The sequence below is a fragment of the Bombus bifarius genome, unplaced genomic scaffold, assembly GCF_011952205.1.
Source record: "Bombus bifarius isolate JDL3187 unplaced genomic scaffold, Bbif_JDL3187 scf7180000007984, whole genome shotgun sequence".
NCBI classification, from domain to species: Eukaryota; Metazoa; Arthropoda; class Insecta; order Hymenoptera; family Apidae; genus Bombus; species Bombus bifarius.
This window is the reverse complement of record NW_022884367.1, coordinates 2,457,484-2,477,457: the sequence shown is the minus strand read 5'-3', so window position 1 is coordinate 2,477,457 and position 19,974 is coordinate 2,457,484. Positions and strand designations below refer to the sequence as shown.

Below are 19,974 nucleotides of genomic sequence, written 5' to 3'. Positions count from 1 at the left end.
ATTAGAACCAAAAATTGCCTGATATTTACCGAATTCCATAACGAACTAGTCGGGTCTTCAAAATAAAAAAAAAGAGTATTGGAATTTTGTTATTTATCGACGTTCCCTTGACAGACAGTACGATTAAAATCCTAATTTCGCGGCTACAAGCGTGATGTTTTATGTCTCGATTTTTGTACATAGTTTGTACATGTATATAGCTCTATGTCGTTTCGATGTTTGATCCAGCGATCCTGTTTCATTATCCAACATGAAGAGATTGCAATATCACCACGAGGTGAGGCCATGTCATCTACATGTGTACAGACGGCTTGATTGAGATAGATTTTGTAAAGCATTGTAAATTGTGTCGAAAAGTACTATATATACATATACATACATATATAAATGTTACACGAAATTCGAAAGTTTATCGATTATTACATGTGTAAGTAAAACCTGCTAATGTAATGGATTCTATTATGTAAGATTTATCTCGATTATTGTGTCGTTCCGATCATACTAAATGGACCAGCACAAAACAGGCAAACGTTCAAATACTCAAACTGATTACCAACTTTATTTTTCAATTATTAGACATATAAATTCTTCACGCTAGTAATCAAATCTATTCAAAATAATTTTTAAATTGATTTAATAAAATTTAATTTTTAATCTAAGCTGTTTAAAGATATATGTGATTATTTCACAAATTACAGTAGCGAAACGCAAGGAAGAAAAGCGACGTTCGGTGTCCGAAACGAATCTTAACTACTTTCTAACACTTAATCGTTCCTGTTTTGTGCAGCAACATATTACTCACACTTAACCAAGCCGCAGTTTTTAAGCAATCGCGCTTACAATATCGATCTGTATTTTTACGAAACCCCTAACGATCCATGCATATACCCGCTTGTAATACGCTTAAGTCTGTGTCAGTCTCTGAGTCCCAGAGATACCAATATCAATGGTGGACCTCGTTCAGCTGGCATAGCGCAAAAAAGAAAAACGTAAGTGTCCCTGGTCGTTTGTACCGGTGGGCATCTCTCTCTCGTGTTAACGATAAGAAAACGAATTGTACCACACGTTGTATCTGGGAAGTGATCTTTCTCTGTTACGTATAGTGTCGGACACGAAAGCAGAGACCCGTCATCGGCGGCGACAAAACGAACAGCGGTATTATTGCGGCGGTGCATTGTACGAAGATATAATAAAGCACGAACTGCTGGAACATCATGATTCGTCGCACGTCACCTCCAACGTGATTTCTCTTCTCTCTGTTTGTCGTAGATATATATATATAGACGACGACCACTGTGCGCGGACTCCGATCCCTCTCGCACATATATATATATATATATATATATATTATTACCTGAAATTTATGATTACTCGTGTTGTTCACCCTGTGCACCGATCTATTGTCCATGGTTATCACTACGGGTTACGGCAATATCTCTTAGATCTGAGATTTTATTTACAATAGCGAGCATATAAATAGAGCAGTTCAACTTAATTTAACATTTTTTTTATTTAAACATAGAAATTTGAAATTGTATTTTCTTTTAGTCTATATTTTATATTTTACATTCTATATTTTACGTTTATAATTGTCCAAAATGCAAGAAACGTTTTTTTAACTCCCATATTGTAGACGAAAGGGAAAATGAATTTTTTCACGGTGCAATTAGTTGATTTTACGAGTGATAATTTCCCTATTTATACGTTCGCCATTATAATCGAAGATCTGACAAGACGGTGAGAAGGACCTGCCAATCGAGATGAAAGAAGGAAAGTGAAAAATTGAGAGATTTATTTCTAGAGTTCGATACTGCTAAAGCATTTATTATTTTGTATTAATTTTTCCTTTCGTTAATTCGATCGCTATATACAAATTTGAATTTTACGAATCATTCGGTGCCGTAAGCTCGTTAAAAGTTTCCTGCTCTACACATTAACTTACGATCCTTTGTAAATTGCCAATCCCACACAAATTGTTGCAGTATGCGTGGACCAAATTAGGTAACTGTTACGTCTCTGTGTCTTTAGCCTATTCTCCTCATCCATCGCGTCAACATTATTATCTTACGTATGTACAGCTTGAACCTCTGAACGGTAGCAACCCGAAGGGACGTACCGCAAAGGAACAGTGAACGAAATTACGAATGTGATGAAAATTTTCACTATTAAAATCTATACATCGAATTTGGCTTGGAAATGAAAAATATCTGGAACAATGTAAAATATGCCTTTCTCGGTGTTAATCTACCTTGTAAATGGAGCTTTTAGTTCGAAACCTACAGCACTCGATATTTGTCATTTCCACGCCAGTAATTAGAATCTCTCGTGTAATCGGGATGCAAGAAATTCGTATCACGATTTCTGAACATATTTCACGCCAATTATGTAGAAGTATATACGTCTTTTTCATATTTTCATTTAACCATCGATTATATAAAAATATATCTGCTACGTAGCAGATTGAAACTAGTTTAAAATCAATTGAAATCGCATCACTTTCTACAGTCGCAAACTTTTTTACAATTTGAATATAAAGTCTATACTTTCCTTTCTCCTCCAGTAAATATATTTCATATATATTGGAACTGCAAATTCTCCAATTTCGATTCTTAGAAATATCATCCCCTTAGTTTGAGAATCAATTAAGTCACGCGACTGTATGAACTAAATTTTAACATTATAACTTACGTATCTTTCATAACGATAAACATGCTCTTTTATGAAACATGCTCTTTTTTTTATTCAAAATTAATCTTAGAAAAGATTGTTATAAGAAGATACTATAAAACTGTAAAAGAATACCAATTAGAAAAGGCGTATTGTTAGGTGATCAGTGGTTAAACTAGACTAACATGAAAAAGATGTACATTCTACGTGACCATCGTGAAACGTGTTAAGATAGTTCGATGTTTTGCTTGATAGTGCGCGTCCTATTTCTTTGCATTTGCACATACGAGATGCAAGGCCAAGAATACCGTTACCCTAATAAGGAACCCTCTGGCCAGACACTCGATGGTAGAGTGCAGTTCCAATGGAAATCAAGCAGAGAGAATTCAACAGCGTCAGCAGCAGTCAGTCCACCAGACGAGTTGTCGATAGTGCAGTACCTGCTATGTCACTGTGTAGAAGTTGTCGTGTTCCCTTTCTTCCCGGATCCCCATTATTTACCTATCATTCGTCAACTATTCTTTCCTGATCCACTTTTTTTTTAGCTCTCTTTAAAGTAGAACATAGCTTCCAATGCACGCCGGCAGCCATTCGATCATCATTTCTCCGTGCACTATCCTTCGAGAACGTTGTTAAGAAATCGGGCGAGGCCATACTCGCAGTGACTTTTCTAGAACAGTGCGGCTTGAATTCCTGAGACTCCTTGCCCTCATCAATGGTTCCTTACAGACCAGTTTCATGTTCATATACTACTATTTCAATAATATCGAATAGTTCGCGCGATACAACGAAGTGCGATGGTTCATTACGAATAAAGTGTATATGAAAATAGAAAATGATTTTTCTTATGAAACTGGTCTTTATAGAATGCCTTCATTGTCTGTCTATCTTTATGCTTCACCGTCTCACGTACATACATACACTAGCCGTTTAATGTTTCCTCTTTTTTCTATAGAAGTATATGTGTATGGTAGACATTGTCACTTTTTTCATCTTTTTTTTCTCGTTAGAAGTACTTGTACAGTCTAAAAAAAAAAAAAGAAACCGTCTTTGAACGAGTGATTATTCAACAGGCCGCATTGTAACTGTAAAGTCTTTGCGGAGATGAGCCGCAAACAGCGTGACTAACCGCCCAATATCGTAGCTTCGAACGTGAGTAAACTGTGACGTTGCTCGACGCTTGTCAAAACGGACATTGCTCGATCGTTGTTGGAAAATCGATTATAAATCTCAACTACTACGTCGAGATACTTTTTATTTGTCGTGTCTTTCACCTTTAGATCTGTAGCGATCAACGGACTTTTACAGAAACTGAACCAAAAAATGTTTCGATAACTCTCGACGATGTAACCGAAAAAGAATCGATTTTTCCTACGAAACGACGAAAAGTACCGTAGTCTTTGGTTCTCCAGTTCGCATCTTGGTGACGCTTTTGGCTGTCGCGAAGTTACGAGCTCGATTATTTTCGTATAATCGAACAAATCGATTATACGAAGTTTCACGGCTCGACAAGTTCGAGGGGAGAGCTAGAAGGGATACTGCATGTGTCACAGCAATGCGCACCGTGAATCTCGGAAGCGTTGACGCGCGCGACATCCCAACAGTAGGTGTTCTTTCTTTTCTTTTCGTTTTCTTCTTTTTCTTTTTCTTGCGTCTGTTCTTAATTATACCAGAAAGGAATGTGAGAGAAAGAGAAAGATAAAAGAAAAATGACAAAAACTAGAATTCGAACATTCAGCCTGAGATCAAGTTTTGATGAACATGTTAATTAATCGATCTTCCTTTTTTCTGTTTCTTCAACGCTCTAGTTGTTCAGGATTAAGCCTCTGCCAGTGTTAGTAAGTACCGCCACTTGATCTGGTGTGATTGGACTGCTGTAGTTAGAAGGCTATGCGTTTATCATACATATATACATATCCACATTACATATTACGTTTGAACACACGCATATTGTGTACCGTGTGCGGTGTGAGTCTGAGTAAATAAGTTCTGAACGATACGTCAATGTTAAACGCTCCGAAAGTGGAGGCACTGCTCGTGAGTTAATCGTGTGTTTAATCATTTCCCTTCGTGAGTTTGGTTTTCTTTTCTTGCTATAATCTTAGCGTGCCATTTAACAACTAATCAATATAGTCACATATACCTATTTATTGATTGTGCATTTTGAAATAAATAGTTATGTATAATATATATACGTGCAATATCGGTACGCTTGATATTGAGTTCTCAAAGAAAATATTTGATTAGAAGATATTAAAAATGTTTTTCGCAGCGAAATATTAGGATTCATATATGTGAATTAACAATTTCTTTGAAAGTCTGCAATTTACCCAGACCCAAGCTGCACGATCATTCAATCATCATACCATATGCAATGGCAAGAAAGTAGGCTTCCATTTACTTCATTCGTTCCCTGCATTTTTCAGTTCTTCGTTTTATATAGTTCAATATCTTTCTAGGTTTCTGGATGTGATTTAAATGAAAAAAAAACGTTTCGAGCGCGTATTACATTCATGAAAGAAACCCTTATCCTTTTTTCCTTTTCACCTTTCCATGTCCATCTTTCTCTTTCGTCTAGTACACCTAAACACGAGAGTCTTCCTTTTTACTGCTAATGCAACGAAACACTGTTATGGCGAGCCTCGTAGTCACTGAGAGGCGTAGATGATTGCGCGACCATTGAACCATCATATTAGATTTAGCTGTAGAGACTAGGCCTGTACGAATATACCAATCTCTTCTGACTTTTTTTCACTCTTCAACTTTCATCTAGACTATCTTATATACTTTACGCTTAATCCTCGATCTCTTTCCAATCCCTAATTTTATAGCGAATATAAAAATATACAAAATTTATAAACTTTCCTACGAAATTTTTCTCCTATGAAATCTATCGGTCATGTAAGAAAATCTTTGTTATTTTGAACGTAACGCTCAAGAATTATAAAATACTATTCAACGAATACGAGAAATGAGTAAAGTTTCTCGATTGAAAGTTTCAGAATTATTTCGCGTAATTTCATGCAAAATACATGCTGTTTGAACGATAAATTACCCATCTGTCATAAAGTCGTTTAAGTTTTTAATACGTATAATTTGATTTAGATGATATCGATTTAATTCATTGCTTCTCGAGGTTCTCTGTTTTATTAAAAACATCATGTTATTCTTCATTTAGCGCTAGCCAGCTTTCGTTGTTGTGACCATTGTGTTATGCACCACATATATCATTTTCTAAAAATTAATAAAAGGATACGTATGAAGATTTTCGTTAATATTCAAACTTATAAAAATTACATAAATGATCCAAACGAATTGTATAATGAGTGTTTAACTGTTTTAATTCTACAGATATATAGCATGAATTCTTGATCAACTGTTTCTTTTCAACTTATCAATTTATCAATGCATTTCTAATTAATGATAATTATAAAAATTTTCTATGTGAACATCTATAACCAAAAACATTATTTGTTCTGTAAACATCTTCAAATTAATAGAATATGCATGATTATCATATATCAGTAGTTTTCACCCACGTATACACTGAAGAGACTCACATAATTCGTATCCTAAACCATATAAAGAGCTCATACTTCCCATCAAATAAGCATCATTTAAAAAGATGCATTCAACGAACAGCTGAAAAGACTTTCTCGTTAATTGACTATAGATCCATTGATAATTCGACCGGTTCGATGCTTCAGCCACTCAAATGCTTTCCATCCGCCAAAATAAAAAAAGAGAAAAACAAAAATGCCAAAACATTGTCAATGGTCGAAATTCACGCAATTAATTCGTACAGAGCCGCGCTAGAATTATGGTAGATGACCTGAAAAACCATTTTTTCGGAAGCAGAGATATTCGTGCAGGGCTGGTTTCTCATATAAACACACGAATTTCATTACTCACTATACATACCACCGTCCCTTTGAATTCATTATGAATCATCGTCGGCATATTTTTCGATTGCGAATGATACGCGCCGCAAGTCAGATGCCATTTTTATTGTCACTCAGCATTATTATTCTATTCCTTCGTATGCCGTATGTCTTATTCGCACATTTTAATGTAGAGCCCGAATGCATATTCTGCATATCGCGCATTTTTCAAGCGTGTACGTGTGCGTATGTAGCGTGCGTGTGTGTGTCGGTGTGCTGTGTACGTACTACTGTGCAGCATCTAGTGCTTCAGCTTATTGTCGAAGATAAAAAGAAAAAAGAAAAAAAAGAGAATGAATGTACAGAAAGAAAAGAAGCGAGTCACTTTGTTCATATATATGCATCGCTAGATGAACGATCGTTGCACTGATTTTAATACGATTTAATAATGACAACGAGAATCGTATAACTGTCGTTCTAGTGTCGTTCAACTTTTTGATCCGACCCGCTATCTGCGAACGTACGTGTAAATATAGGATGACAGCTTTTTTAATCAATCGATCATTTCTGGTCACTAATAGACTTTCATAACCTGACAGACTTTCAATGCGATTTAATAGATTTTTCTTCTGTTCCTAATGGGTTGTTAATAATTATGAACTAATGCCGCGTGTGATTACTATACAAATGCTTTACGAACAGAGATTTATGCTTCTGCAATAATTACAGATGTGAAAATGGAATTTATTGTAAGTTCACGTTCGTGTAATTATTCATAATCATCGTAAAATGTATTTAATAGAAAGATGTTATTTGGATATGATAACTTTGTAATATAATCTACGAGCAAAGATAAAAGAAAAATTTGATTAAAAAATTATCGTTAAGCTTTGAAACGTGCTCTGTCCTTGCTCGAATTGGATAAAAATGTTTGGAATAATTCGCACACGAATTAAACAAATATTAATTCTTTTACTTGTTTTTTTATCAATATAATTTTAATTTGTATTTAGAATTTAATTCTTATATATTTATTGAATACATAAAGATACAGAAATCGGCCTGCGAATACCATTTTGATTGAACAAATTTAATAAAATTTTAATTCTCGTGAAATTGCAACGTTTCGTTAATTAAAAATACACACTAGAATTTTATGTTTGCTTTTTCGCGATATGGAATCAATATGTTATTTATATGAAAAGAATTTATTATTAATCCTACTAAAATATTTTTATACCTACTACAGATATGCATATAGATTTGATGAAATATGTTACTCTTATTTTACTTTAACTCGCAGATTGCATTACCAAAATTGCAGAAGTATCCGAATATTTTATTATCGAATGTCTTTCATAATACTCATTATAACATTACACTGTAATTTGAAGGTGAACGTTTTACTATGTCGAATCAAGTATTGAAACCCTTCACTTCCGTCATGTTCATAAGGAAACAATGAAAAATCCCCTTTCGTAAAGTGTTTTTCGATGCTTCAAAGGTGTGAATGATTCGTGCTACGCATCGATCGCTGATAGCAATTCAAGCTGAGTACAAAATCTCGTTGTAAATGCCTATGTCGCGTTGCGCTTACTCGCTGTAAACGCATCAAACGCTATCAAACTAGATCGGAGAAAGAAATGGAATGGTATAGAACCAACAATAATAATCTAACAAACTAGTTATTTCATTAAAACGAAGTGTACATGCTGTCTGCAAGAACTATCGCCAGCGCCAAATCGCTTAGCGTTTGTCGCATTCTCCGCTTATTTTTCGCAGTGGTTCGATTAATTTGCGATAGCATAACCTGGGCTAACGTAAGTAGCATCGACACAGCGATCGATAACGTCGTAGAACGAACGTTTCGCCGACGCGTTTTAGGCCAACGATTAATTTATCTTCGATGTGATTCTCTATTAACCTAAATGGTGTCGGTGATCTGAGTGCGAAAATTGTCAAGTGTCACCCCACCACCACCCACAATTTGTACGATTACTATGTCACGATACCAATTTTCTGCACCGTTAAACTGTTGTTATCATCTCTCTTTTTTATTTTTCTTTCATTTTGTTTCCTCTCTGTCTCCCTTTTCGCGTCACAGTAACATTTTTGAGCAGTGTCAAGAACTCTCGATGTCATTTCACCGATTTCATATAGGATCACTGATACAGCGACCAATCGAAAATGATCCCGTTGAATAATGCGACAAATAAAGCTAATAGTTGAATCTTTCTGCACCGACAGATATTCGTTCGAGCACAATTCGACTATGATCCGTTGGAAGATGAGCTGATACCGTGCGCACAAGCTGGAATCGCGTTTAAAACCGGCGATATACTGCAGATCATCAGCAAGGACGATCATTATTGGTGGCAGGCGCAGAAGGATAACGCGGCCGGTTCCGCGGGATTGATCCCTTCGCCTGAACTTCAGGAACGACGTATCGCTTACATGGCAATGGAAAAGAATAAGCAAGAACAAGGTAACAATTGAATAATTGGTGTGGTCAAGTTTATTCGTAGATGAGCGCACAAGCTAGTTGTTTTTTAAGAGAATATTACTTTTACTTGTAACAGACCAAATGTCCAATGATTCATATTTCAATGAATGCTAAAGAAAAAGATTCGTTTATATGTATGTATAAGTTGAAAAACTAAAATTTTATACATATGTCAGTATAATAGTCAAACTGACCAATTTCTTCGGAGTGATCGCTTGCTTCCTGAAAATGAGACTAAACCATTAGATATATGCAATACATATTTTAATGAAGTTATGAGTTTTCCAAGAATTTGAATGAGAAAATTCATAGCTTTAGGATGATATATAAAATGATCTACAAAGATAAAAATAACTACTATAAGAAAACGTATAGAAAGGTAATATAACAGAATTGGGCATTTCATTTGTTACGCTATAATAATATGAATATTTAATAATTATCATCAGAAATGCAGTTTTTGAGTTAATCTTTTTGTTTGAAATTAACCTGCAGCGGCTATCATACAATTTTCTATTGATTTGTAGCTTATAAGCACATGTTTGATATAGAAACATCTTTTCTTCAAATTTATAGTATTTTTTTATAAACAAAATATGGTCTTTTTATCTATTTAAAATATATACTATTTCTAATCATGGTCCATTATAAACAGCGTAATTTCATTCTCAAGAATTTAGTTGTTGTGGAAACGAATTAAAATAAATTCTTTACCCTTTATTTCTATGATTTTTTGGCCGATCCCGAACAGGAAAATTTATATGTATTCTCATGTGTTCCTCTGTAATTTTCTAATTATACTACAGAAAGAAGTAGTTACTGAGGGTTCATAATATAGTTGTGCATTATAACGACGTTTAATATCGTAATTAATAAACGTGAATTTACTAATAGGTCTAAAGTATTCATCATGTTGCTTGTATATTATCAAGTCGTACAACATTTATTTCCACTTAATTCTATTACTTAAAACAACAGTATAAATAATTTCATCCTGTTAATATCAAATTTAAATATTTTCTGAAATACACATATTTTCACCAATTTTCCCTGGCTATCTCGTAACGAGATCAAACCTGACTGTCAAGAGGATTTGATCGCATGAAGGATAAAACACGAAAAGCAGCCGTAATTAACTTCTGTGATATGACTGCAGCAGTAAAAGAACGTTCTTTTTTCTCTCTCTCTCTCTCATCATGTAGTCTAGCATCGAACGAGTTCAGGGTAATTATAGGTTCCAGCAGATCGCATTCTGTCTGATATTCAGAACGGAAAACGAAATATTTTCGCCGCGTTTTTACCATTGCCTTACTGTATCCATTATCAAACCCTGTCACGTTTGATTCTCCGATTAATTTCCACTACTCTCGCTGCTGCCATGAAACAAATGTGCTGGTGAATATGATGTCATGTATGTGTTGTTAGATGTGCGCAGATTTTCAATGGAGCATGTAGTATCGTTCGATGTCAGTCATGTCTATCGTGCGATACTGGTTCACGAGAAATCTACCAAGTTCATTCTGCGTGTTTTTTTTCTCTGTTTCTTTCTTTCTCTCTTCATCTCTCCAGCGATGGAACGAATGATTACGAAAGTGTTTCAATGATTGATCGTGCGTGGTTACAAATAATGAAATTGCAATTTTCAATCGAACGAGCCCACGCAGTTCGATTCGCGAAACTTTTTGTAGAACCAATTTTGTATAATGGAGGATTGTTTTATTCATTTTGACGTGTAATGTACTTCTTCTGAACGTTTTGTTCCTCGACGTGATACAGAAACATTCCAGCCTTCCTCTATGTTTAGGATAGTTTGCTGTAAAAGATTATAACATAAAATAACATAACAATATAACATAAAAATTATAATTATTGTATGAAATGATAATGCGAAGGGTAAGGAGAAGGGAAAACGTTACAAAACAATTTTATCTAAAAAAAAAAAAACAAGTTTTAATACTTTAGATCGATAGAAAGGCGTGGTTCGATAAAATCAACTACATCGTTTATTACTGTTCACGGTATCGAGTTCATGTATTTTCATTAGGTAGGTATTTGGAAAGATGTAAGCAAACACACACACGAATAATCGCTCTGCATTATTGTAATTTCGTTAAATTGAATACTGTAGAATGTAGAATATTGAAACAAAGCACAAAATATCCACTCTTAATATCATTAACCAGCCTCCAATATTTTAAATTACTCCCTCTTCAATTATTGAGTATATGCATGAATTTTTATTACTCCTAACATAATGCAGACTTTGATTAATTAAAAATGGTGAAAGTAGGAAGAGAGAGGAGATTCGAATTATTCAATCCCTCTAATCAGGGGAAAAAGTTAAAAATAAAATAAGAATAGAGATAAAGTTAACACTTTTAACTTTATCTGATATAAATATTTTTGCTTTGTAATCCTTCCTGACTCGACAGTTCCATAGCCCCAATTACCACCAACATAATATACCATACACCACCCAAAATGTAAAAATACTAGAAATAAGCATTTCTTATTTCTCCTCGTATCCTTTCTGTCTACTGTAAATAGAAGTGTACATATCTTTACTGTCAAAAATAATGAGCAAACGAGAATAGAAGAAATTACTAGAATACAGAAAATAAAAGAAGGAGAAACTTTTGAAAAAAATGATTGCGGAACCGTGCATCGGGATTAGCAAAGCAGAATGATAGGTCGAAAAAGAAATGATTAGCTTCAGTGATACAGCTGTTATTTTGTGTTGTGCGGGGCTAGATGCTGAAGGAGAAGGAGGATGTTCTTCTCACACCGAAGGCTGCGACGGTTCGACAGGTATGACTCTGCCTTCAGGTAGACAACGCGTAGAGTCACGTAGAACCGTGTAGTCCGCATGAAATACAAAATATACTCGTTCCGTGCTTTCAAACACATGCATTAATTTGACGAGAATAAAAGGAAACACTATTTTTCTGAGGAAACTAACCTTCAGGAAATTAACTTGGCGCTATATCTTTTCTTTTTTTTTAAAAAAAGAAAGAGCGAATGGCTTTGAGTCTCACCAATGAAAATGATCGATCGAAAATCAGAGATCTTTGTGCTTATGATAATTTCATTTAAATGTTCTCAATATATACATGTATATTTTCTTTCGTACGTATCGAATCATGCAATACATCTCATCATCACGAGTCGTTAAACATCTGGGACAACATAAATAGTTGGGCTGACATGAATAGTTTTGTACCAATATTTACATTTCAAAACCACAGGTCAGTCAAATAACGAATAATAGGGAATGATGGAAGGAATATTTTCTGTTTAATAAATTTTATGTCCAACCTCGCTGTATTTTTAGCAAGAAAGCTTTAAAAATGTTGTTTTGCTTGCCTATTAATACGAATACATTATTCATTTCCCTGGAGTTTTATTGAAGTTTCAAACAACAAATTACATATTGTTTCTGCTACATGGAGGTTGTATTGTTCTGTCAGCTGCAGTTTTGCACTAAGTAAATCAGCGAATTATGTGGAACACAAAATAATGCGTACTGGAAAATAAAATCGCAACGAAGGTAATTTATTATTTTACTATATGACTAAAACTTTGTCATCCAATACAATTAGCTAGCTACATTAATAAAATATAAAAATAAAATTATTTAGCCTTCATATCAAACAATATATAATTTCTTATTTAAAACCTATGAAACACCATGTATGAGAACAACTTATGATTCGTCAGTAAAGGCCCACAAACTCTAAAGTTTTATTATTAAAAAATTAAATGAAAATGAATATATATTTATTCCCTCCAAAAAGTTTCCTTTCATCATCCCCTATATCATCACCTCCTATTTGATTAACATTGTACGTACTCTTTTTTTTAAGTTATCAGATCTTGTACAGATTTAACTCTGATACATCTGGTACTTAATATGCAGTTAAAAATTTGCGACTTTTTGTTATTGTTAATGCAATATATAATCTAGGATCTATATAACTTTGAAATGCTAAATTAAATTGAATCAGAAAATTACTATTATTAACAGACAGTGTTGATGTCAGTTTCGATCTTAACTTAAAGCAATTATTATAAAATCAAACTTTAAAGCAATAATTCTAAAACGATAAATTCTATTATAATTTAAGTATGTAGCAATTTACAATTCTTTTATCTTATAATCTTTTATCATTCATATGTACACGCTACAACTTATAGTTTTTGTAAGAAATAGTTTGTAATTGATACAACATATAGAACATAAAATTTTCTATGCAAATTCTTTATAGAAAGAGACAAGTGTTCATTGGAAATATTATTTAAATGTTTTGTGTGTTGTAATATAAATAACAGAAGGTAAATAATATTATTAATTGAAATTACTAGATTGAATTATATTATATGGGGTAATAAGAACACTTCATTCCATGGAGTTTTCACAAACTAGTAGATCCTTTTCTATCTTGTTATTTTACTTTAGTATTATACTTTGTACAGCGAGTTACTATACGTAATACAGAACATGCTTTCACGTGGCGTGCTTCGATGCATGCTTTCGCTAAACGTTTCACGCACTTACGCTTGTTTCGCACGACACCACTCGCAAGCACATCGTCGCAGCATTATTATGTTGAGATTTTGAACGAACATAATTCGACCTTCATTTTGAACGTTACTATCTATTGAATTTATTTCTCTCGCGAGGACGATTATAGAGTGTAAATTACTTATAATAATTTTATATCACTGTAATAAGATGACACAGTTGAAAAAACAACATAACAAGATGATACATAGTGTGTTTCGAAAAGATTGAACAAGCTTATATAGAAGTTCTATGCGTTGAAGCAAGAGAAAAGATTCATATAAACAAATGTTTCAATGCGTTTTATAATGCGTATTATAATGTGTAGCATATATTATGCAGTATATACATATATCATACACACGAATATATTATAATATTATAGTCATATAGTCCAAAAATCTTTTTGAATGAATTTGGCAATCTGTGACAAGATCAGTTTAAATCATGCATCGAATCTTATGGAAGAAACTACAAATATCTATTTTGACTATCTATTCTTGCTGCTATTATTCATCTATCGACATATATTTGTATGAACCTTTTTTTTTATTTTACATCTTTAAATTTGTGGTCCACCTTTTTGAAATACACCTCTCTTAACTTCTCAAAATTATTCGTATAATTCGTACTTATTTATATTTCGGATTAAGTACTAAAAAAAAATGTTATTATATTCGCACTTCATTGTGTTTCCAACATTCCAACCCGAAGAGGAAGTGACTAATAGTATCCAAATACTATTACTAAATTATTACAATTTCAATTGCCCATAAATTATCTATCATTTCTAAAATCGTTCAAACTCGTCATAATTATGCTCTGATCGTGACGCCGATTCTCAAAGATCTCACACATACATACACACATATACACAGAGAAACCACCCGAGGATATGCCCTTCAACTTTCATCTTGTGACCTGCTGGAACACCCATCTCAGTGGGAATCCCACGCCCTCCTTTATGGTTATGGCTTCTATGTAAAACTGGCTGATTGAATGAAATCTCTTTACCATTAGAGAGAATATGCTTACACAGTGATTGACATTTACTGAAGTAGTTCTTCACTTCTATTGCGCGTAAAATGCTCATTCGGGCATTCAAGGAGAATGCTAATTAGCGATAATAGACTTTGCTGAGTGTTTCGATTACAGCCTACACGTTACACTATGAACGAATTTCAAGGAACGTACATACGTTTATGAATGGCATAGCAGTTGATAATGAGTTATTCTTCTATATTTATTTATTTTCATCTTGAAACGAAGTAATTTTCTATCGTTGATCGTGTATTGTATTACCCGTTGGGACTGTTCTCGTTGTATGCAGGTTGTTTTTTAATATGAGACGTAAATTGCCACGAAACGTCGGAATTATATATTCAAATATAAGGAAGCTTTAACTAACTTGTTGGATATTACTTTAATATATAGTAATAATAAAATAATGAAAAGAAGAATTAGTAGTTTGAATATTGAGTTAATTGTGGAATGATTTACACGTTGGAAATTATTGTAATTTAGAATACTAAAGCTAGGAATTGATGTCAAAAAGTCAATTAATTAATTAATTATTTGCATCATATAATTCCCGTTAATTTTCCTACCAACAAATTATTATTTACAACATATGGTCAATGTGTCTCTATTTAAAACAAATTTATCAATATTTAAACATCCCATAGACATATTTGACATATCGTGCAATCTATAATAAACTCGTGTTCTGAAACAATTATTCAAATTAAACTAAATTATTTGAAGCATTGGGTTTAAATTTAATAAATTAAAAATGCAGAAAGAGCAATCTCTGGTTAATAATCTCTTTCTACGACTTTATGATATAATAGTACTTTCATGTTATGAAATAGCCTGCACAGAAAAAAAACTTCAGCGCTAGATAATTATTTGGATTGAATCAATCTCGTAGCGATCTTGTATGTTGAAATAATCAATTTCATTAACTATCCAACGAATTTATTCAATTTACTGAAAGCCCAATTCTCTTTCCATTTAACGAAGTCAATAATTCCTTTCTTTTTTCCAAGAATAAATTTTTATTTCATTTTTATCTCAATTCGCAGAAATAAAAATCGTCTTGTTTACAAATTAATCTACATATTGCTGTTGATGAATAAGAGATACGAACTTAATAAGTTCAAATATATTCTTCTATTAGTTACGCTCTTTAATAATAACGCAAAATCCTCGAACTCTATAAAGAATTGGTTATTGATTTAACATACAGGAGTCAGAAGTAATTCTTTTACAGGATATACGATTTCAAGTGGCTCTGTGAAATGATATTTACTTCAACTGCTCGACTAATCAATTTTTTGCATTTCCAGTGAATTGCTCAATATTTGGCCGGAAAAAGAAGCAGTACAAGGATAAGTATCTCGCGAAACACAACGCAGTCTTTGACCAGCTGGATCTGGTCACCTACGAAGAGGTCGTTAAGCTTCCTTGTAAGTACCCGTGTGACAATTTATTCTTCTGTGTAGATTATATCTTAATCTTAATCTTAGTCTTAATTAAGACCTTTATTGATTCTCAATGTAATTAAATTTTTTAAGATTAAAATTAGCTTATGATTAATAAATCTTAAAAATAAAACAGTATGTGATAAAAGGATCTTTTAAATGATTCAACCATAAAAATTTACTAGTGGAAATTAATATGATTTGATTACGAACTTCTGTATGTGCGTTAGAATGAGTGATTCGGGTAATTGGATTACAAGTTACAAGTGGAGTTCTGAGGTTGGAAATTGAATTGGAACATTTGTTGGAACATTTGTATTAAAATCGAGTAGAGAGCGATAACCAGTAGAAAAGAGAACGACTTGAAGGATACACGTGAAAATAATTTGAATACTACAATATTTTAAAATTAATTTCTATTTTTGTGTTTATCTTAAAAGATAAAAGATAAACATTTTATTAAACTAAAACGTAGTTTTCTATGGGAGAAATGAATGAAGATGTATCTTATGTTTTTAAATAATCAACTTAAGTATTTAAATATTTCTTTAAGCATTTCTTATTAATATTTATGATAATTTTTTTCAGATCCTGCATTCCAACGGAAAACGTTAGTGTTACTGGGAGCACATGGTGTCGGTCGTCGTCAGATAAAAAATACCATTATCGCGAAGCATCCTGACAAATATGCCTATCCTATTCCACGTAAGTATAAAAAATTTTCGTTTCAACTTACATTTCTTAAAAATATCCAGTATTAAATATTCTAATACCATAAAATTTATATACAAATATTTCTTATGTGGAACTAATGGACACTTGTAGTTTTATTACCTTATAATACCACTGTTGAACATTACAAACACGAAATGTTTCGTGTTCGCAATTTACCAACTACAAAATTTCATATTTCAATCCATTAAAAAAATTCAATGCCAAAAGTCAATTTGCAAACATAGATCAAAACACGTCTACTAAAAAAATAGTGAATTAAAATCAAAATTGCCTGATTTTTTAGATACAACGAGGCCTCCACGGAACGACGAAGAGAATGGTCGCAATTATTATTTCATATCGCATGATGAAATGATGGCTGACATCGCTGCCAATGAATACCTCGAATATGGTAAATAAATCATTGTCAAGTCCTTTTACATTTTACATAAAGAATTTTCTAACTTAAATCTTTCCATAGGTACGCACGAAAACGCTATGTATGGAACGAAACTCGAAACGATCCGCAAAATACACGAAGAAGGCAAGGTGGCGATATTGGACGTCGAGCCTCAAGCCTTGAAAGTGTTGCGTACGGCGGAGTTCGCGCCTTATGTAGTTTTCATCGCAGCTCCGGTATTCCCAAATATGCCTGATGTAAGTAGAATATTGATCGTTAACATCTTCCTGGGGGAATCGAGCTAACTACCGTCGCGAGCTTAACTATCAACTAATTGAGCAATTAATTGCCCGTTGACGAGATTATGAAACTTGAACGCTTGCGTTTAATTGAATTCACTGGGATCGAGAATTGCGTGGGTAGTTAAGTAAATATATATAGTAGAAGTAACTAATTCAAAATATATGAATTGCACAAAAATAGTTGAAAAATAATTGACAGTGAACAATAGCTTCAAGAAGAGTAATTTTTAATTTATGTTTTTCGAAATATGCTATTAAATCCTGATGTAGGTAAGATGATTCTTGAATTTATAATGTGTATACTTTTCGGCAAAATGGAAGCTACACAATAAAGTTAATATTACTATTACATGAATATTAGTATTACCAAAAACATAATGAATATACAATATTCTAGTAAAATGTATTCATGAACGCCATTTATTATAGATGATAAGTTAAAGCATTAATGGTTTCATCATAAATCGTAGCAAATGTGAAAAATCACAAAAAGAGGGAGACTTTGCCTCTTCTATTTTCTTTACAAAAGAACACCGAGAACTAACAATGTGAATACCCTGTATCATCTCTTCTATAAAGAAAGTTAATTTCCTTGACTCGTTCTATTGTAATAAATCCTCAACGTACTTCTCCATGTTTGGAAATGTTGAAGCAACGTTTAATACTTGTTTCAGTGCGACGGAAGTCTGGAAAGACTGGCGAAAGAATCGGATTCACTGAAGCAAGCGTACGGTCACTTTTTTGACCTGACCATCGTCAACAACGAGATCGATGAGACGATCGCACAATTAGAGGCAGCCATCGAGCGGGTTCATACGACACCGCAATGGGTACCTGTGTCCTGGGTCTACTGACAGCGAACCTCGCCAATTCGTCAGATCACTAACTGTAATGGCTCATCGAATGTGAAACAGTGATCATCGAATCGCGATCCACCGAACGACCGGTCCGTTTGCGATCGTTTTACTACGGCCAACGACAAATATTCTCAACGTTGTACGCCTGTAAGAATTCGCGGTGTTCGTGGGGAATTATCACGATGATAAATCGTAAATAGCCGATTCGTAAAGCAAGACAAGCCGCGTATAAATACGTCGGACCAATCGAACGAACGAATTTACCGTCAATTCTTCGATCGATCCACAGCACGATATCGACTGGAATGCGTGACTTTGGCCGTGTGTTCATTGACTTTTTTCATTACTAATTGAATTATTCTATAATTATTATTGAATCGTCGTTATCGTTGTAATCCGCGGGTAGAGGCGAAGAGACGAAACTGTTGATGTTATCGCGAGGCGCAGAATACGACAATCAAAAAAGCAGAGAGAACATACATTTCGATTTTTCGATATATAAGTTCCATAGGACTGTAATTATTACTTCCTCGATAAATATAAGCAATACGATTTTCCACGTATCCTTCGATATATATCGTCTCGGTTAATGGATCAATTCAACGAGTCGTCATGTAAACGAACGATATTAATTTCCTCACGATTATTTTAATCGTGCAGTTTTCTCTCTTTCTCTCCTCGCGCGTTTTCGCTTCTCTCTCTCTCTCTCTCTCTCTCTCTCTCTCACTGTCACTCTATTCATTTCCTCTCCGCCTGTCTCTTCGTTCCGTGATCTTGTTTCTTGCATTTTCTCTCCAGACATTCCTCGCGCCACGTTTAACGCGCGTTACACGAATTTATCTCTATACATATAGTTTTCGTCAGTCTGGTACGGTCTGTACGATAGCGATGCAGAAAATGGTAAACGATGCGATTATTACCAAATAGAATCGAAGAGCAGCGAGACTATTTTGCTCTTCGAAAATTACATTCTATCGAAGAGGATCAAAATGGGGAACGGTCGTTCGAACTGTTCGTGAATGTTGACCGAGTGGACACGCTTGTACCGTTCTTTGAAAAAAAATCTGTCAATCGACTATCCGTAACCTGTAATTGCCTCTTATCGTACTCTCTTATAACTACTTACACAAAGTGAAATAAAAAAAAACACTAGGACCGCGCTGTCCGATAGTCCGCCACCGATATCCCACCGTAATAGTCAATCTTTGTCTGTTCAAGTTTAAAGGAAAACCGGACTATCGACAGTTAGTCGTTTACCTGTAACTTTAAGCAGTAGAGAAACTTCGCCGATTTCGTCTAGTACTTCTAACATCTAACACAAAGTTCATCCGTTGTCGTGAGACTCGCGATGAACCTTCGTACGTGTATATGCGCGAGCGCTATTCTTTAACCGTATTGTTTTGTTTCCTTCTCTCCTGACTCGAGTGTTTCAGTACGGTTCCTGAAACTTTCCTGTGCTGCGTTTTGATTTTTCGCCGAATCTAGGACGTCGAATCGCGTGCATTTCTTCATCGTCATCATATATTTTCTTTTTCTCGGTCTTCTGAAGCAAAGATGTCAGAAAACATCTACCCGAATATCGATCTACAAGATCTATTTAACGCTA

General features: G+C 34.0%; 1 protein-coding gene across 10 annotated transcripts in view; it reads left to right on the top strand.

Moving 5' to 3' along the window:
* LOC117204897 (peripheral plasma membrane protein CASK) overlaps positions 1-19,515 on the top strand; it is a 264,394-nt gene extending 244,879 nt beyond the window's left edge. For 4 of the 10 annotated variants that reach the window (XM_033442793.1, XM_033442786.1, XM_033442787.1 and 1 more), the window contains 8 exons: positions 4,476-4,505; positions 8,796-9,033; positions 11,803-11,859; positions 15,961-16,080; positions 16,684-16,800; positions 17,114-17,221; positions 17,291-17,466; positions 18,186-18,365. In XM_033442793.1, the coding sequence (XP_033298684.1) occupies positions 4,476-4,505; positions 8,796-9,033; positions 11,803-11,859; positions 15,961-16,080; positions 16,684-16,800; positions 17,114-17,221; positions 17,291-17,466; positions 18,186-18,365 (1,026 nt within the window). Of the gene's footprint in view, positions 1-4,475; positions 4,506-8,795; positions 9,034-11,802; positions 11,860-15,960; positions 16,081-16,683; positions 16,801-17,113; positions 17,222-17,290; positions 17,467-18,185 lie in introns of all 10 variants that reach the window. The other 6 variants (XM_033442789.1, XM_033442788.1, XM_033442785.1 and 3 more) reach the window with 5 other exon arrangements.
* Positions 19,516-19,974: the final 459 nt, after the last annotated feature.